The 21,102-nt window shown below is 37.8% G+C and overlaps 2 protein-coding genes, 2 long non-coding RNA genes and 2 pseudogenes across 7 annotated transcripts; 2 read left to right on the top strand and 4 right to left on the bottom strand.

Moving 5' to 3' along the window:
• Positions 1-43: 43 nt before the first annotated feature.
• Positions 44-1,663, bottom strand: LOC104756363 (tubulin-folding cofactor B-like; annotated as a pseudogene). Its single transcript, XR_015569298.1, has 6 exons — positions 1,647-1,663; positions 1,470-1,550; positions 1,289-1,304; positions 1,107-1,211; positions 814-949; positions 44-586 (listed from the first exon to the last, which is right to left on the bottom strand). The product of XR_015569298.1 is annotated as a tubulin-folding cofactor B-like (transcript).
• Positions 1,664-1,742: 79 nt separating this feature from the next.
• On the bottom strand, positions 1,743-2,201 carry LOC147949259 (uncharacterized). Its single transcript, XR_015571074.1, has 3 exons — positions 2,154-2,201; positions 1,980-2,063; positions 1,743-1,884 (listed from the first exon to the last, which is right to left on the bottom strand). It is a non-coding gene; the product is annotated as an uncharacterized LOC147949259 (long non-coding RNA).
• A 258-nt stretch (positions 2,202-2,459) lies between these two features.
• On the bottom strand, positions 2,460-11,317 carry LOC104736167 (uncharacterized). Its single transcript, XR_015571068.1, has 40 exons — positions 11,228-11,317; positions 11,093-11,155; positions 10,952-10,989; positions 10,746-10,856; positions 10,567-10,630; positions 10,355-10,455; positions 10,182-10,267; positions 9,892-10,009; positions 9,708-9,808; positions 9,069-9,132; positions 8,852-8,961; positions 8,651-8,768; positions 8,462-8,527; positions 8,332-8,375; positions 8,087-8,164; positions 7,862-7,963; positions 7,621-7,780; positions 7,483-7,543; positions 7,329-7,384; positions 7,016-7,189; positions 6,770-6,923; positions 6,609-6,663; positions 6,318-6,405; positions 6,071-6,171; positions 5,855-5,952; positions 5,605-5,765; positions 5,450-5,520; positions 5,159-5,247; positions 4,952-5,024; positions 4,702-4,861; positions 4,510-4,607; positions 4,262-4,421; positions 4,088-4,159; positions 3,948-3,992; positions 3,751-3,824; positions 3,538-3,605; positions 3,350-3,414; positions 3,103-3,262; positions 2,935-3,013; positions 2,460-2,840 (listed from the first exon to the last, which is right to left on the bottom strand). It is a non-coding gene; the product is annotated as an uncharacterized LOC104736167 (long non-coding RNA).
• A 427-nt stretch (positions 11,318-11,744) lies between these two features.
• On the top strand, positions 11,745-13,427 carry LOC104756373 (calcium-dependent protein kinase 11-like; annotated as a pseudogene).
• A 2,899-nt stretch (positions 13,428-16,326) lies between these two features.
• LOC104736210 (uncharacterized) lies at positions 16,327-17,323 on the bottom strand. The gene is made up of 3 exons (XM_010456161.3): positions 17,015-17,323; positions 16,841-16,883; positions 16,327-16,619 (listed from the first exon to the last, which is right to left on the bottom strand). The coding sequence occupies exons 1-3, from the start codon at positions 17,291-17,293 to the stop codon at positions 16,486-16,488; spliced, it is 456 nt and encodes a 151-aa protein (XP_010454463.1). The 5' UTR covers positions 17,294-17,323; the 3' UTR covers positions 16,327-16,485.
• LOC104736219 (neutral ceramidase 3) lies at positions 17,146-21,072 on the top strand. 3 transcript variants are annotated; one of them, XM_087471798.1, is made up of 11 exons: positions 17,146-17,586; positions 17,700-17,757; positions 17,923-18,288; positions 18,374-18,582; positions 18,675-18,998; positions 19,078-19,342; positions 19,438-19,708; positions 19,785-19,910; positions 20,011-20,074; positions 20,163-20,323; positions 20,398-21,072. In XM_087471798.1, exons 3-11 carry the CDS (start codon positions 17,975-17,977, stop codon positions 20,950-20,952), a joined length of 2,289 nt encoding a protein of 762 aa, XP_087327924.1. In that variant the 5' UTR covers positions 17,146-17,586; positions 17,700-17,757; positions 17,923-17,974; the 3' UTR covers positions 20,953-21,072. The 3 variants fall into 3 exon arrangements, with proteins under 3 accessions (XP_087327924.1, XP_010454497.2, XP_087327926.1); XM_087471800.1 differs by having other exon boundaries at positions 17,519-17,586; positions 17,927-18,288; XM_010456195.3 differs by having other exon boundaries at positions 17,479-17,757.
• Positions 21,073-21,102: the final 30 nt, after the last annotated feature.

A 21,102-nucleotide genomic window follows, 5' to 3' on the forward strand; every position in this document is an offset into this window, starting at 1 on the left:
TTAGTTTCCTCTTTCGTCCCACGATGATTTAAGAAGAGCCAAGTCTCCGATCCTTGATACTATATATAGATTCCTCGTCCCTTATTAATGCGCTTCACCCGGTTTTGTATGTTACAAGGACAAGACAAAATACTTTATACATTATCTGATAAAAGACCACAAGTGTGTGTTTTTGGGTAAGATGATCATTTGGGGATCAATGTGAAGAGGATTGAGGAAGAGACTGAGCGTTGTGTGATCCCCACAGGTGGTCCTTTATCAATCTTTTTACCTCAAAAGGGTTCATTTGGGGATCAATGTGAAGAGGATTGAGGAAGAGACTGAGCGTTGTGTGATCCCCATAGGTGTTCTTTACCAGTTTTTTACCTCAAAAGGGTTCTCGGGATTGATGGGACAGCGGGAATGCTTCATCCTTCGACCGACATGGTAGACCATGACAAATAGAACTGTTCCTCTTGCTAAAGATGATCAACAATTTGGTACAAGATAGAGAGACTAAGGACCAGAACAAAATATCTTTACTTTGCCAGGCCGGACCTTACCACCATGAAGCGGAGGGCACTCAAAGAATCTTGTTCCTTTCACCCTGCAAATGTAAGCCAGTATTAAATATGTGGGATCTGACAACCGAGCTTCCACAGACTGTACTACTACTTACGATATGAACACCATATGTTAAGAAAAGGTGATTTAGACGCTTAAGGTGATACTAGCACAGAAACATGAGCTACAACTGAAATCAAAGTTCTAGAAGTATTTACTTCAATTTTTGATAGAGTACAAAATAACATCAATACGAAAGAATGAACTTACATGCCATCATGTTTTTCAAGGGGCTCATCATACTGAATTCCAACCCAATAGCCAGGACACGACGACTCTGCTCGTCCAACATATTTGACCATTCCTCTTTTCTTCCCAGGCTCAACTCTTGGCATCGACCTCCCACCTTAATATTAAACGGCGATGGTTAAATAAATTAGAAGCTTAGAGAGTTGAGAAAGAGCAGAATCAGAGAGGCCAGGTCTCACAAAGTTAACAAGAAACAAAACATTGATAATTTACACAGAGATCTTCCATGTACAAAAAGAATATTTCTGACTAACCTTGATATTTGCACAGAGATCTTCCATATAGTTCTCCTTCGTCTGTTGAAAGGATGAAATTAGAAGAAGAAACATAAGAACATTTGTTTTCTTGAATGACTTAGTCTACCTCAAATACTTCTCCTGGTGACAAAGCTAAAAGCTTCAGTTTGGCTTATAGTGATATATTCGTTTTGTCATACCTTAGCCTCCAACTGTCTGGAATTTGAACACAAGAACATAGAACCATCGGAGGAAATACGACATATATTCAAAGTCACTTGATAGACAAACTTGTCTTATCTCCTTTGAGACATCCTTTGCATGTAACGAAGAATTTACCAGTTCGTTAAGCATAATCGTCTTCAGAGATAGTATATATACTTCTCAACCAATGACGTATCTTCAAGCCAGCATCCAGTTGTGACCGAAGAGGGTTGACGATCTATGATGTGTAACCGAAACCTATTGAAAGCGGCAGAAAAGAACAATCAGATGAACAGATAAGACAAGAAGCCATCACATATAATTGGTTGCCATCTATCAAGAATTCAAGATTACTCTGGACAGAGATCCATTGAGATAAATTGGCTCCAAGTTCTCTAAACTTAGCAAACTTTTGGCAATCTATAAAGCTATGGGGAAAACAGAAGTTACCCATCAAAAGGGGATAATAAACCAAGGGGTCTTGTATCATCAATGAGAACTGCAACCTTTGAGCCTGTGTCATCATAAAGTTTTAAAGCCATGGAATTAACAGATGTACCACATTTCTTCCATAGCTTTTCTTTCACAGCTTCTACAAAACAAAATCCAAACAAAATAGCATTAGAGATAGATATCACTACATTTGAAAACATTAGGAATTGTTTTGTGTCTTACACAGAGACTTACTTGCGGAGAGAAACGAACATCCGCAGAGAGACTTTTAAGGTTGGCGCGAGTAACGCGCAGATGTACAGAGTCATCTCCTTCCATCTATAAACGCGAAGTCGCCATCTTTTCACCTCTACCCCCAACGAAATACAAAATCAAATTCGGTTTTCTATCGATTTGGGTAACACTTACCTTCCTTTGCTGATTTTGGATCCAAGAGATGTACATTTGTATGCCCGTTAAGATATGTACAGTAAAAAAAAATGAGTTCCTCTCAGTAAAATAATAAAACGGATTCATTAAGCTATGAGTATGTGTTCGATGGTATTTACCTGTAATCTAGCAAATGTGGTGTACTTATTTGTGATGCAGGGAAAGCTTGAGCTGTCAAAATCTACATCAATTATTATAAAACGCATTGGTTGAGGATTAAGTAATAAACTTGAAAGAAAAACAGAACAAAATAAAGAAAAGCTGAGGATTTTGAGATAACTTACATATCAAGAATAGGATTTGATCATCGTTGGGTCAATAGACATCATCATCTGTAATAATACAAAGAAAATGAACCATATATATATCCTCCCTCCATTTAGAGAAACAGCAACAAACAAAACCAAAATCTCAGTCTTCACTTATGGATTGTGTTGATGATCGAAACAAAACCTTAAGAAGTCTGAGTCTTCTTCATGCTTCAAGCCATCTCTGATCTGCACATATAAAATTAGAAGAAACGTTGTTAACTTTCAAGTCTGAATTTAAGCAGCAACCTAAGGAAATCATATATAGATAAACAATGAATCCCCAAAGCCTCTGAATTACAACAAGTGTTGATGATAGTAGTGTCCACAACTTTAGGACAACTTCCAATAGGCTGCACTGAATACAACAAAAAAAAAAGATTATTATTAGTTTAGTAAACTTGAAACAAAACAAATCAAAGAAAGGCAGAGAGGATTTTGAGATTACTTACAGATCAAGAAGAGATTTTTTTTTATCGGATGAAAGGGAATCTTATAACTCCATCTGGGTAAGCTTAGCAAAACGTACAACTATTAAAAAGAATTAAATAAAAACTCAGTCTCTATCCAATCTAAAATTGTGTAACAAAGAACAAAACTCGAAAGAAAATTAGACTCACTTATGGATGGAGAATTTGAAGTGGAAAAGGAGGAAGACGTATTGTATAGAGTCAAAGATCATCAATCACTAAAGAATCAATTTGATGATGTTACACTGTGAGCACGCACGCCGGCCAAGTTTTTGTTATAAAACATTATTCTTCAAACAATCTCACCGATCTGCACATAGAATTATAAGAACCATTGTTAATTTGTAAGAGCAATAGAGCATAAGTGAAAAAATCTAAATCCCCAAGAAATTTATACCTTTACTAGGTCATCAAATCAGATGAGAGTTGAAGAAACAAACAAAGTCCTCCTCTGATCCTCGCCTGCACCATATCAACGATTCTAAAAACCATCGTTAATATTTTAAGTCTGAAATAACAGCCTAAGTTCAAAACCAGAAATCCCATGCGTATAAATCTTGAAATCACAGTGAAAAAGCTTCATACCTGCTTGGACACTTTCGTTAAAAGAATTGATGATGTCTTTGCATGCTGGCTGGTTAGCCATGAAATTGCTGCAAGAGAACAAAAAAAGAGTTATGAGTCTCTTAAGCAGTATATTTATTAAGATACCTCTCCTCCCTCCATCTAGAGACACAGAAACAAACAAAACAAATCTCAGTTTTCACTTATGGAATGTGTTGATGATTGAAACAAAACCTTAAGCAGTCTGAGTCTTCTTCATTCTTCAAACCGCAGTCTGAGTCTTCTTCATTCTTCAAACCGTCTATGACCTGCACATACAGATTTAGAAGAAACAATCGTTAGTTTTCAAGTCAGGATTTAACCAACAGACTAAATGAACCCATAAATTGATAAGCAATAGATCCCCAAAGTCTGAATTACAGCTACATAACTGTTGATGATAGTGGTCTCCACAATTCTAGGTAAGTTCCAATAAGCTGCATTCAAATAACCAAAAAAGAATATTATTGGTTGAGTAAACTTGAAACAGAACAAAACAAAGGAAGGCAGAGAGTATTTTGAGATTACTTACAGAGCAAGAAGAGAATGTTTTTCATCGGATGAAAGGGACCCTTATATCTCCATCTAGAGAAGCTAGCAACACCTAAAACCAAAAACCATTTTAAAATAAAAAACTCTCAGTCCCTATCAGATCTAAATTTGTGTAACAAATAATCAAAAAAACTCTAAAGGAAATTAGACTCACTTATGGATGGAGAATTTGAAGTGGACAAAGAGGAAGACATATTGTATAGAATCAAAGATCACCAATCACAATAGAATCAGTTTCATGGTGTTAAACTGTGAGCACGCACGCTGCCAAGTTTTTGTTATAAAACATTATTCTTCCAAACCATCTCCCCGATCTGCACATAGATTTACAAGAACCATCGTTAATTTGTAAGAGCCTACGTGAAAACCATAAATAACCCTAAATCCCCAAGAACTTTATACCTTTACTTGGTCGTCATATCAGAGAGAGCAGAAGAAACACCATAGAAACAAACAAACTCCTCAACTGATCCTCACTTGCAAATACACTAAACCGACACCTGCACCATATCAGCGATTCAAAACCGTCGTTAGTTGTTTAAGTATGAAATAGCGCATAGATCTAAAAATCGAAGTGAAAACAATTAGACTCACTTATGGATTTAGAATTCGAAGTGGACAAGGAGGATGACGTATTGTATAGAGTCAAAGATCATAAACCACAATAGGATCAGTTTTATGTTGTTTCACTGTGAGCACGGACGCCGGCCAAGTTTTTGTTATGAAACATTATTCTTCAAACCATCTCACCGATCTGCACATATAATGGAAAGAACCATTGTTAATTTGTAAGAGCCTAACTGAAACCCCCTAAATACGCACTAAATCCCCAAGAAAATTGTACCTTTATGGTCGTCAAATCAGATTAGAGTTGAAGAATACCATGGAAACAAATAAAGTCCTCCTCCGATCCTCACCTGCAAAGACACCAGAACCATATCAACGATTCTAAGAACCATCGTTAGCTTTCTTAAGTCTGAAATAACAGCCAAAGTTCAAACCATAAATCCCACATGTAGAAATCTAAAAATCCAAGTGAAAAAGCTCGTACCTGCTTAGACACTTCCTTCGTTAAAAGCATTTGAAGATATCCATGTTTGCTGGCTGGTTAGCCATTACCATTGTTAAACGATGAAATTCCTGCAAGAGAAAATAAAATGAGTTACTCATAGATTAATAAAACAAATTGATTAAGCTATGAGTCTGTTCTAAAGTAATGAAGACTCAAAATGAATCATTCATATGTAATAATGCGAAGAAACTGAACCTTATATCTCCTCCCTCCATCTAGAGAAACAGAAACAAGTCAAAGAAAGGGAGAGAGGATTTTGAGATTACTTACAGAGCAAGAAGAGAATTTTTCCATCGGATAAAAGGGAGCCTTATATCTCCATCTAAAGAAGCTAGAAACACCTAAAACCATTTAAAAAAATCTCAGTCTCTATCCGATCTAAATTTGTGTAACAAAGAATAAAACTCTAAGAAAGTTAGACTCACCTCTGGATGGAGAATTTGAAGTGGACAAGGAGGAAGACGTATTGGATAGAATCAAAAATAATCAATCACCATGGAAACAGTTTCATGTTGTTAACCTGTGAGCACGCATGCCGGCCAATTTTTTCTTATGAAACGTTATTCTTCCAAACCACCTCCCCAATCTGCACATAGATTGACAAGAACCATCTTTAATTTGTAAGAGCCTAACTGAAACCCATAAATAAACCCTAAATCCCCAAGAACTTAATACCTTTACTTGTCCTCAAATCAGATGAGAGTAGAAGAAACACCATGGAAACAAACTCAGTCCTCCACTGATCGTCAACTGCAAAGACACCAAAACGACACCTGCACCACATCAACCATTCTAAGAACCATCTTTAGTCTTTTTTAAGTCTGAAATAACAGCCTAAGTTCAAAAAAAAAAAAGGCAGAGAGGATTTTGAGATTACTTACAAAACCTTACTTGAAGAGATTTTTTCCATTGGATGAAAGGGAACCTTATAACTCCATCTGGAGAAGCTAGCAACACCATGGAAACAAACAAAGTGCTCCTCAGATCCTCACCTGCAAAGACACCAAAACGACACCTGCACCATATTAACGATTCTAAAAAACCATCGTTAGCTTTTTAAGTCTAAAATAACAGCCAAGGTTCAAACCATAAATCCCACATGTAGAAATCTTAAAATCCAAGTGAAAAAGCTTCATACCTGCTTAGAAAATTCTTTCGTTAAAGCATTTGAAGATGTCTCCGTATGCTGGGTACTAAGCCCTTGCCATTGTTTATATATGAAATTTCTGCAAGAGAAAAAAAATGATGAGTTACTCCATAGATTTAATAAAACAGACTCATTAAGCTATGAGAATCAAAAAGCATCATTCAACCGTAATAGTGTGAACCATACATCTCTCCTCCATCAAAACCATATATAGAAACAGAAACAAACAAAACCAAAATCTAACTCTTCACTTATGGATTGTGTTGTTGATAGAAACAAAACCTTGAGTAGTCTGAGTCTTCTTCATCAATCTTCAAACCATCTCCGATGTGCACATCTATAAATTAGAAGAAACATCGTTAACTTTCAAGTCCCAATTTAAGCAACAACCTAAATGAAACCATAAAAGAAAAAACCAGAAAATAAACCCTAAATACCCCGACCTGCACATAGAAGAAGAATCATCGTTAATTTGTAAGTCCCGAAGTGAAACCCTAAAAAAACCAAGAATTTTAACCCTTTACTTGGTCATCGTCAAATCAAAGGAAACGCCATGGAAACCAAACGTCCTCATCCGATCCTCACTTGCACCATATCCTGAAAATTCATCAACGATTCTGAAAGTTAGAAGAGAAGATACAGTGATCGTAGGAAAATTGTAATTTGTACGGTCAAAAAGATGACTGTACCTCATCCCTCTGTTCTGAATCTTCTTCATACTTCAAAATCATCAACGACCAAGAGAGAGAGAGAGTGTGAGAGAGTCGCTCTCTCTTAAACTTTTTTTTCTATTTGGTGAAGACTGAAGAGTGTGTGTGTGTCTGACAGTCTGAGTCTTCTTCATGCTTCAAGCCATCTCTGATCTGCACACATAAACATCGTCAACTTTCAAGTCTGAATTTAAGCAACAACCAAAATGAATCCATAAATAATAAACTCATAGATAAGCAACAGCCTAAATGAAATCATAGATAAGCAATAAATCCCCAAAGTCTGCATTACAGCTGCATAACTGTTGATGATAGTGGTCTCAGCAATTCTAAGTAACTTCCAATAGCCTGCGTTAAAAATAATCAAAAAAAAAAATATTATTGGTTGAGTAAACTTGAAACAGAACAAAACAGAGAAAGGCAGAGAGGATTTTGAGATTACTTACAGATCAAGAAGAGAACTTTTCCATTGGATGAAAGGAAACCTTATAACTCCACCTAAAACCACTAAAAAAAATCTCAGTTTTATCCGATCTAAATTTGTGTAACAAAGAATCAAAAACTCTAAACGAAATTAGACTCACTTACGGATGGAGAATTTGAAGTGGACAAAGAGGAAGACGTATTGTATAGAGCCAAAGATCATCAATCACAATAGAATGAGTTTCATGTTGTTACACTGTGAGCACGCACGCCGGCCAAGTTATTGTTTTGAAACATTATTTTCCAAACCATCTCACCGGTCTGCACATAGAATTAGAAAAACCATTGTTAATTAGTAAGAGTTAAAGTGAAAACCATAAATAAACCCCAAGAACTTTATACCCTTATTAATTGGGCGTCAAATCAGATGGGAGTAGAAGAAACACCATGGAAACAAACAAAGTCCTCCTCAGGTCCTCACCTGCAAAGACACCAAAACGACACCTGCACCACATCAACGATTCAAAGAACCATCGTTAGTCTTGTTAAGTCTGAAATAACAGACTAGGTTTAAACCATAAATCCCAAATGTATAAATCTTAAAATCCAAGAGAAAAAGCTTCATACCTTCTTTTGACAGTTCTTTCGTTAAAGCAATTGAAGATGAAATTCGTATGCCCTTGGCATTGTTGAAAAATGAAATTCCTGCAAGAGACAAAAAAAAATGATGACTTCCTCGTAGATTAATGAAACAGATTCGTTTTATAATGTGAACCATATATATCCTCCCTCCATTTAGAGAAACAACAACAAACAAAACCAAAAATCTCAGTTTTCATTTATATGGATTGTGTTGATGATCGTAACAGAACCTTAAGCAGTCTGAATCTTCTTCATTCTTCCAACATTCTCTGATCTGCACATATAAAATTAGAAGAAACCATCGTTAACTGGAACCAGAACATATCAAAGAAAGGCAGAGAGGATGTTGAGATTACTTACAAAACCTTACTTGAAGAGATTTTTTCCATTGGATGAAAGGGAACCTTATAACTCCACCTGGAGAAGCTAGCAACACCTATAATTCAGTCTCTATCCGATCTTAATTCAGTCTCTTAAGAATAAAATTATAAAGGAAACTAGATGCACTTGTTGATAGAGAACTTGAAGTTGAAAAGGAGGAAGACGTACTTTGTAGAGTCAAAGAGCATCAATGACTATAGAATCAGTTTCATGTTGTTATACTGTGAGCACGCACGGCGAACCAGTTTTTGTAATGAAACATTATCCTCCAAACCATCTCACCGGTCTGCACATATAGAATTAGAAGAACCATTGTTAATTTGTAAGAGTTAAAGTGAAAACCATAAAGAAATCCCAAGAACTTTATACCTTTATTACTTGGCCGTCAAATCAGATGAGAGTAGAAGAACCACCATGGAAACAAACAAAGTCCTCCTCAGGTCCTCACCTGCAAAGACACCTGCACCACATCAACGATTCTAAGAACCACCATCATTAGTTTTTTAAGTCTGAAATAACAGCCATGGTTCAAACCATAAATCCCACATGTAGAAATAAAAAAAATCCAAGTGAAAAAGCTTCATACCTCTTTCGTTAAAGCAATTGAATATGTCTCTGTAAGCCCTTGCCATTGTTTAAAGATGAAATTCCTGTAAGAGATAAAAAAAAATGATGAGTTCCTCGTAGATTAATGAAACAGATTCGTTAAGCTATGAGAATCAAAAAGCATCATTCATCCGCCACAATGTGAACCATATAATATATCTCTCGTCCATCCAATCCCATATAGAGAAACAGAACCAAACAAATCTCAGTATTCACTTATAATTTGTGTTAATGATCGAGAAAAAAAAACTTAAACAGTAGTTTTCCTCATCATTCTTCAAACCATCTCTGATCTGCACATATAGAAGAAACCATCGTTAATTTTAAAGTCAGACTTTAACAACACCCTAAATAACCCCATAAATAGGTAACCAAAAAATCCCAAAAGTCTGAATTACAGCTGCATAAGTGTTGATAAAAGTTGTGTCCACAACTCTAGGATAATTTTTGGTTGAGTAAACTTGAAACATAACAAAAGAAAGGAAGGCAGAGAGGTTTTGAAATTACTTACAGAGCAAGAAGATAATTTCTTCATCGGATGAAAGGGAACCTTAAAACTCCATCTGGAGAAGCTAGCAACACCTAAAACCATAAATAAACCCCAAGAACTTTATTATACCTTTATTGCTTCGTCGTCAAATCAGAGAGAGTAGAATAGACAGCATGGAAACAAACAAAGTCCTCCTCAGATCCTCACTTGCAAAGACACCAAAACGACACCTGCACCATATCAACAATTCTAAGAATCATCGTTAGTTTTCTAAGTCTGAAATAACAGACTAAATTTAAACCATAAACCTCACATGTCAAAATCTTAGAATCCAAGTGAAAAAGCTTTAAAACAATTGAAGTAGTCCGAGACTTCTTCATCAATCTTCAAACCATCTCTGATCTGCACACATATAGAGTTAGAAGAAATTCCTGCAAGAGATAAAAAAAAACGGGTGAGTTACTCCATAGATTGATAAAACAGATTCATATAGCTATGAGACTCAAAAAGCATCATTCATCCGTAATAATGTGAACCATACATACAGCTCTCTTCCATCCAATCCAAATAGAGAAACAAGAACAAACAAAACCAAAACCTAACTCTTCACTTAGGGATTGTGTTGTTGATAGAGACAAAACCTTGAGTAGTCCGAGTCTTCTTCATCAATCTTCAAACCCATCTCTGATCTGCACACATATAGAGTTAGAAGAAGAAACCATCGTTAATTGTCAATTAAGAATTTAAACAAAAGCCTAATAAAAGAGAAAACAAACCCCCAAACTTGGCCGTCAAATCAGATGAGAGTAGAAGAAACACCATGGAAACACACAAAGTCCTCCACCGATCCTCACTTGCAAAGACACCAAAACGACACCTGCACCACACATCAACGATTCTAAGAACCACCATCATTAGTTTTTTTTTTAAACCATAAATCTCCCACATGAATCAATCTTAAAATCCAAGTGAAAAAGCTTCTTCATACCTCTTTCGTTAAAACAAGTGAAGATGTCACCGTAAGCCCTTGCCATTGTTTAAAGATGAAATTCCTGCAAGAGAAAATAAAAAAAGAGTTACTCCATAGATTGATAAAATAAACTCATTGAGACTCAAAAAGTATCAATCATCCGTAATAATGTGAACTATATAATATATCTCTCGTACATCCAATCCATATAGAGATACAGAAACAAACAAAACCAAAGTATCAGTATTCGCTTATGGATTCCTTGAGTACTCCGAGTCTTCTTCTTCATTCTTCGAACCATCTCTGATCTGTACACATACAGAGTTAGAAGAAAGCATTGTTAATTGTCAATTTAGAATTTAAACTAAAAAAGCCTAATAAAAGAGAAAACAAGAAAACAAACCCTAAATCCCCAAACATTCTTCGAAACATCTCCCCGACCTGCACATAGAAAGAAGAATCACCGTTAATTTGTAAGAGCCATATAAACGTTATAATTGAAAACCCTAGAAAAAAAAAAAAAAAAACCCAAGAAAGTTGAAACCTTTTTACGACAAATCAGATGAAACGCCATGGAAAACAAACAACGTCCTCCGCCGATCATCACCTGCACCTAATTCATCAACGATTCTGAGAGTTAGAAGAGAAGATACGGTAATCGTAGGAAAATTGTACTTACATGATGGTGAAGACGATGACTGTACCACAATTGATGTCGGCGTCGCTGTTGTTGTTCTGAATCTTCTTCATTCTTCAAAATCGCTCTCTCTCCCTTACACTTTTTTTTTTTCTTTCTATTCTGTGATTTGATTTATCAGAGTCAGAGAGAGAGATTTGTTGATCGATATATTTATTAACGGCTAGATTTGTTGATCGATATATTTTTATAAACGGCTATATTTGTTTTTTTTTATGTTGTTAAAAGAAATAAAAGAGAAAAAGGAAATTAAATTTACCTTTTAATTTTTATTTTTATATACGCGTTAAAAAGAAAAAAGGAAAATTACTCAATCATATATATAGACAAGAATGGGAATTTACTTTCACACTTGACACGACAATTTTTAATTTGAGAGAGAGAGGACTAGGTTTGGTCTCTTCGCTGCAACCTCTATATCGCTGTTCGTTTGCTCTTCTTCGACGTGGTTCGATTCTCTCACTCTACTCTTTGCAAATAAAGACATCGGAGGATCTGAAGGTGTGAATGCAGGCTTACGCATACGGTTTCCAACGAAGAGAGTAGAGACTCGATCGCTTGCTAGATTAGACCTAGATTTTAGGGTATTATAGGCAGGCTGTAAATTTTGGTAAACTAAAGAATTTGGATAGATATGGGTATGGACATAGCTGATATTAAGGAGAATACGAGCCCGCTTTTATTTGACTTCTCCAAAAATTGCTTTAAAGTTGCAAACCTAAAGTTGCAAACCTTACTGATGAAGAAACCATTCTCAACCCTCCTCATCCTGTAAACGTTTCCAACTTAAAAGATCGATATTTACTTGGGGAACAATTAGGCTGTGGTCAGTTTGGTGTCGTCAGAGTATGTTCTGATAAGTTCACTGGAGAGAGGCTTGCTTGCAAGTCCATCTCTAAAGACACACTTGTTACTCAAGACGACATAGATAGTATCGAACTCGAGATTGCTATTATGGCCAAGTTAGCTGGGCGGCACCCAAACGTTGTGAATCTTAAAGCGGTTTACGAGGAGGAAGATTCCGTGCATCTTCTGATGGAACTATGCGCAGGCGGTGAGCTTTTTGACAGGATCGAGAAATCTGGAAAGTATTCGGAGTTCCATGCTAGGGTGCTCTTCAAGCAATTGATGCAAGTGGTCAAGTTCTGTCACGATAGCGGTGTTGTCCACAGAGATTTGAAACCTGAGAACATTCTTATGGCCACAATGTCTTCTTCATCTCCTATCAAACTGGCTGATTTTGGGCTCGCAACCTTTATAAAGCCTGGGGAAAAGTTGAGCGGCACAGTTGGCAGTCCTTTTTACGTTGGCCCTGAAGTGTTGTCAGGGGGATATTATAACCAAGCTGCTGATGTATGGAGTGCAGGCGTTATTTTGTACATTCTTCTCAGTGGAGTACCTCCCTTTTGGGGACAGACTGACTCAGAGATTTTTGATGCTGTGGGGGCTGCAGATTTGAGTTTTTCTGAAGAGCCATGGGACCATATAACTTCATACGCCAAGAATTTGATCTGGGGGATGCTTTGTGTTGATCCTTCCCAAAGGTTAACAGCTGATGAAGTACTAGCTCACCCGTGGTGGATGGAGCAATTATCTGAATCAGGATATGATCAGGAGGATGGGTTTGGCTGTGAAGGATTGGAGAATGATGGTGGATGCTCTTTCTCCACACAATGTGTATCTCGAGAACAAGATTCTAGCTTTAGTAGCATGGCACAATTAGATTGCAAATCATCATTCTCGTCTTTCTCCACACAATGTGTATCTCGAGAACAAGATTCTAGCTTTAGTAGCATGGCACAATTAGATTGCAAATCATCATTCTCGTCTTTCTTACCTGCTGCTGATAACAACACACTGCCAAATTCCGGTTTTGGTGGGTTTTCTTTTGATGGGAACCAACCCTCAGCTGGAAAACTTGGAGACTCAAGCCCAAAGAGGTCACCAGATTCTTCTTCACAACTTGATAGGCGTGAGGAAGCAGGGGAGAATCAGACGGAAGCAGCAGGAAAGTCAGAGACGAAGAAGGGAAAGAGGAAATTAACTGGTCAAAAATGTCAGGACTGCACAGCAAAAAGAAAGAAGATAACTGTTATCAGTAGTAAAATATTGTATGTACTCTGATTTTGTTCCTGCTGTATAAACCAATAGAGTGTGGGTTCCAGTTAACTAAAACTACTTAGTTGTGTAATGTAATTAAATTTTCTTTAACACTAGCCATATTCTCTCATAACCAATCTTTAAGTTTGCTATTCATTTATTAGCTTCATTGCTAAATCTGCTTTCCCCACTTTCCTCAAACCATTGATCATCATTGTCCAAGGCAAATGGTACAAGACAAAAGGAACAAAAGAGTTTAGAAAGTGTAATGAAAAACCTTAGTGAGATGAGGGACTACGTAATTTGGAAATTTATCTGGCTGTACAACGTATCCTCCTGCATAACACCATGTCACAAAAACTTAGAGAAAGATAAAACGAACTCTAGAAAACAGATGCAAAAAATGTATATCATACTATTATTGGTCAAGATACCATATTCTTTAGGTGGAAAGCTAACAACTTAAACGCAATCATGACAATTATATTTATCTAGAAAGATTGAGCTCCGACCAGTTCAAGCTACACCATGTCACAAAAATTAGAGAAATGTAAAATCAAGTATAGAAACAAATGCAAATGATGATCAATAATTTGCCAAAATGGAGTTAAAGCTGTTAGCTTTCCACCTAAAGAACTAGGCTGCTAGTATCTAAAGCCAGCCATGTCAAAATCCTGATAACAACTGGAGCATGAAAACCAAGTGTTTAAGTTACACAGTGAGACCTCTACAAAACCAGAGATACAAAAGTTGAAACCTTTTCTCCTAAATAAATAATAATCTAGTATCTAAAGCTAGATTCCTGAAACTTGGATGACAACAGATTTGACTAAAGTTGCATATATGATATATATCTAAGGATTCAAAAACAACTTGGTGATTAACACCAAGTAAACAACATTCAATTATCAATTGTGTTAAAGCTGTTGGCTTTTCCACCTAAACTAACTATTGGATAGAAATGAGTTGAGTCTCAACTGGAGCATGAAAGCCAAATAATCAAGGTTACACAGTGAGAGAGAGCTCTACAAAACCAGAGATACAAGACAAAGTTGGAACCTTTTCTGGTGTGGAAACCATGTAGCAGGGGAGAGAAGAAGCTCTCTTTCTTCTGAATGATCTTCCAATCCCCACCCATTAACAACCCTTCTATCGTCGTCATCCTCCTCCTCCTCCAAATTTCTCAATCTAACCGATGGAATTAGTCAAAAATAACAGATATGTATCAAATCATGAGAAAAACAAAAATCAACCATAAAAATGGAAGCTTGACAAGAGAAGAGCGGAGAGAGATACATTATTGTATTACCTGAGTGAGTGAGTAAAAAAACGACGACAATGGCAATTGTGGAGTGGTGAGGTTGTTGAACTGAAGAAGACAAAAAAAGTCGTTAAAACGAATCGTTTTGTGTGGAAAATTGTTGTTTTTAAGAAACTATGCGACTCTAAGTCAATGAAATGGAAAATAAAGGGATCATTTATGCAAATTAGATTTCTTAGATTTTGTTTTCAGTTCTTCTTCTTCAATCACAGCTTCTTGATAATTTGAACCAACATTAGACAATTTTAATCATTATTTTTGTGTTGACTGTTGAGCAAGACGAAAAGAGTCTAATCCAATCATGGGTAAGTCGAAAAATTATTCCTTTTGATTTACTCAATAGTAATACTCATTTTTGCAAATTTCAATCCTTAGGTTATGTTCTTTTATGCATGTAATTGAATCGGTGATTAGTAACATGTAACATTTTTTCTTTGTTTTTTGAGATAATTATTGAATTACATGCTTCTTTTATGCGACCAGCCTTTTTTATTTAGGCTTCGAGGCACACAGGCCCGAACGTAATATTACAAGGGCCAAAAGCCCTACAGCACACAGGCCGAAAACAAACGTAATAACCGACTTGCTCCAGGGTGTAAACAACCTGCAAAAACCAACTAAAGCTAACAAAAGCCAACAACACTTTAAAACAAGAAGAACCAAGTTGTCAGAGGAGAAGGCCTGTTAGAATGTCAAGGCTGATCTTTCGAAAGTGGGAGGAGGCGTGCTCTGAGGAGAGGCTTTATCTTTCTAATGAGCAGATGCGCCGGCGGAGGAGAGGCGAGGTGAACCCGGTTGTTTCTCTCTCCCCAAATGAGATAAACATGTTTGTTCCTCGAGGCATTCTGCAACCAGATAAGACAATCCATAAAGGGTATTGGAGGTATCAGAAAAGCTCTTGAAGTGTAGTGGTTCTAGATTTCACTACTGAAGCTACACTCAAAGAACAAATGATCCCTCGTCTCATTATGGCTGTTACAGAGGACACACGTCAAGGGGACTGCCAATCCCCAACTTCTTAGTCCGACTCTTGTATGGAGCCTATTCCAAGCGCGCTACCCAAGTGATGAAGGCATGCTTGGGAATGTTGCCTTTAAACCATACAGATTTGTGCCACGGGAAAGTGATAGAAGTAGGATGTAACGCTGACCATGTTTTATGCGACCAGCTTTACGCACTGTATTTATCATATCTTCATACTTCTGCATCAAGTATCACACCCATTGGAGATCACTCTTCCAGAATATTAAACGTTCAACCCAAAAATTGTTTCCATTAAGGCCAATAACAAAACGAGGGTGGTAAAGTCTGTGATGCAAGATCAGGAGAATTACCAAATTAGAATCCCGTGCTTAAGTGGAATATCTAGAAACTCCCAAAATCCCAAAAGATGTTGTTTGTTGAAGAGGAGACTACAAATCAAATACTTCCCCACATGTTCAAGCGACATGGAGGTTCTCAGATATTGGAAATTTGAGATTGCTTTGAACTTCACTAAGTCTGGTAATTCTAAATTCATATGCCACTGGTAATAGAGGTCCTTTTATTAGATTTTTAAAACCAGAAGGTCTCCTACAAAACAAATCCATACTTAAATAGTAGCAAGAACCTATCCCTAGTGATTCTCGGATGCAGGCACATCAAAATCAAAACCAAGATGGAACCAAAAAATAAACGATCATCATCCGTAGATTATGGATCATTTCCTACAAAGCTATCGACGAATTCAAAGAAACAACAACTGTATCTTATAATAAAAAAAAAAGAAACCGCAAACAGATATATCGAGAAGTACCCACAACAATGGAAAGTAAACAGATCAGGCAACTTGGACATCAGCAGCAACGGTTGCAGAGTTTGTTGCAGGAGCAGCCTTTGTCAGATTTGGGATATACTTCCAACACCGTTTGTGAACTCCACTTATCTTCTTTGGAGCTTCCGCAGCTCTCAATCCTGCATTTTGAGAATAGTTAAGTGAATCAACTAAATTGCAACTGAGAAATCAAAATCTCAACATCAATGCAAGCAAACTGTGACTATCAGAGTCTCAGATATGGCTAGTCCTAACAATTCCACCCTACACTCCATACATATAACGAAAAGCTTCAACCTTTGAGATCAATGGACATGATTACTTAACATTACTAAACAAGTGAGGAACAAAAGAAACTCACCATCTTTATGAACAATCCCCCAAGCTTTTCCATGCCTACCATCCTGCATTTGAATCCAAAAATCAAACAAAACCCCAAATGCATCTTCTCAGCATACGAAAAAAATGTAAACTTTACAATCAAACAAGAAAGAGAACACAAAACAGTAAGTGAAAGTGAAGAAGAAGAAGGGACCTTGTAGAGATTGATCTTAGTGATTTCATAAGAGATTCCGTTCCAGTGAGCTTTAGCCATATGGTATCCGATTCCCCAATTAGGTAAGAACTGAGCGACTTCGATTAAGTTCTTCTTCTTCCTTCTTTTAGGTTTATTCGCATCGGAGCTAGGGTTTTCACTCGACGGAGGAGATGCCGCCGGCGCCGCAGAGAAATTCCTAAGGAGATTAAACGAGAGTCTGAAAGCACCGACGGTTTCGGTTCTTGAGATTGCTCTGTTCATTAGGCTCATCGCCATTGTATCTCGCTCTATCGTTGTTTCACCCCCACTGTTGAAGATCGGCGACTGAGGAGGTTGAAGAGAAGGAGAGAAGAGCGAACCCACAAGTTTTGGTTAATTCACAAACAAACCCAATAATATTTAGTAAATTATAAGTTGACCCCATTACTTCTGCATTTTGACACACTTTTCCTAAAAGATCCAAACTTTGCAAAATTAGAAGTAGTCGAATGAGAAGTCAAAACCGAATTGAGAACAACTCAGAACAGCTGAAATTGGGAAGCTTTCCTTCTCCGCAACCTTAAAAACTAGTACTTTCCTCAAACTTTACTCTTACTTACAGACTCTGATCGTTGTTCCAGAAAAAAAAAACCAAACTTTATTGAGTTTTTCAAATCCTGCCACCTTTTGTTTTGCTTCATAGCATTCACACCGATTGGTTTCTATCATCCCCTGCAAATGGGTCGCTCTCTATAATTGCGGTTAGTGTCTTCATCAGCTTAAAAAGTATACACTTGTTTGTTTTTGCGTTACTTATTATCCTTCTTCAGGGTTGGATTATCTCTTGGGTAATAATTGAGATTCATGAAAGATGTGTGGGGTGTGTGTTTGTTTGTATTGCTTACATTGGCATATGCTTTCTCTAGGAAGGACCAAAAACAGGAAAGAAGTGATTGTTACTCCACATCGTGTGTGAAGATGACGAGGCGGTCTGTGTCTATTATGAAGTGCACAATGTTCTTGCTGTTTCTGCTGAAGATCAAATGTGTATTCACGGATTCAGATTACTTGATCGGTCTTGGAAGCTATGACATCACGGGACCTGCAGCTGATGTCAACATGATGGGATATGCTAACATGGAACAAGTAACATCCGGTGTTCACTTCAGGCTCAGAGCTCGCACGTTCATCGTGGTTGAGCCAGACAGGAAAAGGATTGCTTTTGTTAATCTTGATGCTGGTATGGCCTCACAGCTTGTGACTATTAAAGTGATTGAAAGATTAAAACAGAGGTAAGTAGGTCTATCTTGTATGTTTGTTACATGTGCTAAGCAGATTAGATTCAATTTCCAAAGTTCTATTTTAATATCCTTGTAGGTACGGTGAGCTTTATACGGAGGAAAATGTTGCAATTAGTGGAACTCATACTCATGCTGGTCCAGGGGGTTATCTCCAATACATTCTGTACTTAGTTACATCTCTCGGGTTTGTTCATCAATCGTTTAATGCTCTTGTGGATGGTATAGAGCAAAGTATCATACAAGCTCATGAAAATCTCCGTCCGGGGTCCATTTTAATCAACAAAGGTGAGCGATTCAGCTTGTGGCAAACTTTTACTAAATCATTCATCTACATGTTGCTTTCTCTAAAGACATTTCTTTTGGAGCTGAACTTGCAGGGGAGCTCTTGGATGCTGGTGTGAACCGTAGTCCCAGCGCATACCTTAACAATCCAGCACATGAACGTAGTAAATATGAATATAATGTTGATAAAGAGATGACACTTGTCAAGTTCGTTGATGATCAGTGGGGTCCTGTGGGTAGTTTCAATTGGTTTGCAACTCATGGCACTTCGATGAGCCGCACAAATTCCTTGATCAGCGGGGACAACAAAGGCACTGCAGCACGTATCATGGAAGACTGGTTTGAACAGAAAGAAGCCCGCGTGTCATATGATGTTGAATCTCATAGAAGAGTCTCAAGCATAATCACAGATCCTCATGGTAAGTGTAAGTGACCATAGCTCCAAGTTTAACAATGGCGTGTTATGATAAAAGTAACCTTTTGTTGCTTTCATTGCAGATCAACATGTACTGGAAATGGCGTCCTCTTTACCGTCTATAGGCGGTAAAACCGTTACAAGGATGTCAAGCGTTGCTAGACGGGTCAGAAGTGGATTCAGACACGCTGACAAACCTAGCTTTGTCTCTGCCTTCTGTCAAACTAACTGCGGAGATGTTAGTCCGAACGTGTTGGGAGCCTTCTGTATAGACACAGGCCTTCCTTGTGACTTCAACCACAGTACTTGTGGTGGAAAGAACGAAAAGTGCTACGGCCGTGGACCAGGGTATCTTATTCATAAGTTCTGTTTTCTCTCAGTTCAATATGGTTTTTAGAGCCAAGCTTATTAGATGTATAACTTGGCATGACTAAATATTTCAGTTACCCTGATGAATTTGAGAGTACTCGCCTTATTGGTGAGAGGCAGTTCAAGAAGGCTGCGGATCTTTTCACTAAAGCCTCTGAGGAGATACAAGGAAAAGTTGACTACCGCCATGCTTTTGTTGATTTCTCTCAGCTTGAAGTGACGATTGATGGACAAGATGGAGGTTCCGAAGTGGTGAAAACATGTCCAGCTGCAATGGGTTTTGGTTTTGCTGCAGGAACAACTGATGGACCTGGGGCATTTGACTTTAAACAAGGGGATGATCAGGTAAACCCCAAATTCCGTGCTAACTTACTAAAAAGTTGTTTTGTACTATACTTTATGTTGTGACTTTTTGTGTCAGGGGAATCCTTTCTGGAGGCTTGTAAGGAACCTTCTCAAAAATCCAACTGAGGAACAGGTCCGGTGCCAGCGACCTAAACCCATATTGCTTGATACCGGTGAAATGAAACAACCATACAACTGGGCGGTGAGCATAATCTGTTTATCATTCATCCTAATGCTTTTACTGCAATGAATTAGAATTGATTACCACTTAACTCTTTCTCTGGTTCTTTATCCATTTTCAGCCGTCGATATTACCAGTTCAGATCCTCCGCATTGGCCAGCTAGTGATTCTCTGCGTCCCCGGAGGTATTCCAGACTCCCCCCAGAAAAAATCATTTTCAGGGCTGATGTAAAACATTAGTAATATCCTTTCTGTTTTGGTTCTGCTTGCAAGAATTCACAACAATGGCAGGGAGGCGACTACGTGAAGCAGTGAAAACAGTGCTTAAGGAAGGCAGCAACGGAGGAGAATTCAGCGTGGTCATAGCTGGGCTAACCAATTCGTACTCGCAGTATATCGCCACATTTGAGGAATACCAAGTGCAGAGATATGAGGTGAGAGGCTGAGATAAGAAGGAAAGAGGTTGGATCTTTCTTGATTTCCTGCTCTTAACTCTACTTTTTGTCAGGGTGCATCAACTTTGTATGGACCTCACACGCTAAGCGGATACATTCAAGAATTCAAGAAACTAGCAAATGATCTTCTATCTGGTCAAACCACTGATCCTGGTCCTCAGCCACCTGACCTACTTCACAAGCAAATAAGCTTACTAACACCTGTGGTTGCGGATATGACACCAATTGGAACTGCATTCGGAGATGTTATATCAGATGTTCCTCGCTCTGCCAAATTCAGGAAGGGAACTGACATAGTGACGGTTCAATTCCGGTCAGCAAACCCGAGAAACGACCTGATGACGGAAGGGACTTTCGCGCTTGTTGAGAGATGGCTAGAAGGAAGAGAGACGTGGGTACCTGTTTATGATGATGATGACTTTTGCCTCCGGTTTAAGTGGTCAAGACCGTTCAAACTCAGCACGCAGAGCACAGCGAGTATCGAATGGAGAATCCCTGAAACAGCAACACCTGGCGTTTATAGAATCACTCACTTTGGTTCAGCTAAAACACCTTTGAGTTCCATTCACCATTTCTCTGGTTCATCTAGTGCCTTTGTTGTATATTGAAATGAACAACACGAATAGTCTTACACATATCCGTAGCTAGCAACAACTTCCATAGAAAAATGTAGAAATACCCGTCTGTACCTAAACAGTAAACCAGTTGAATTTTTTTTTTATCTTGTATAGAAAGAAGAATACAGACCCGGACAAACC

This window comes from Camelina sativa, chromosome 2, assembly GCF_030686135.1.
Source record: "Camelina sativa cultivar CO46 ecotype springtype chromosome 2, ASM3068613v1".
Lineage (NCBI taxonomy): Eukaryota > Viridiplantae > Streptophyta > Magnoliopsida > Brassicales > Brassicaceae > Camelina > Camelina sativa.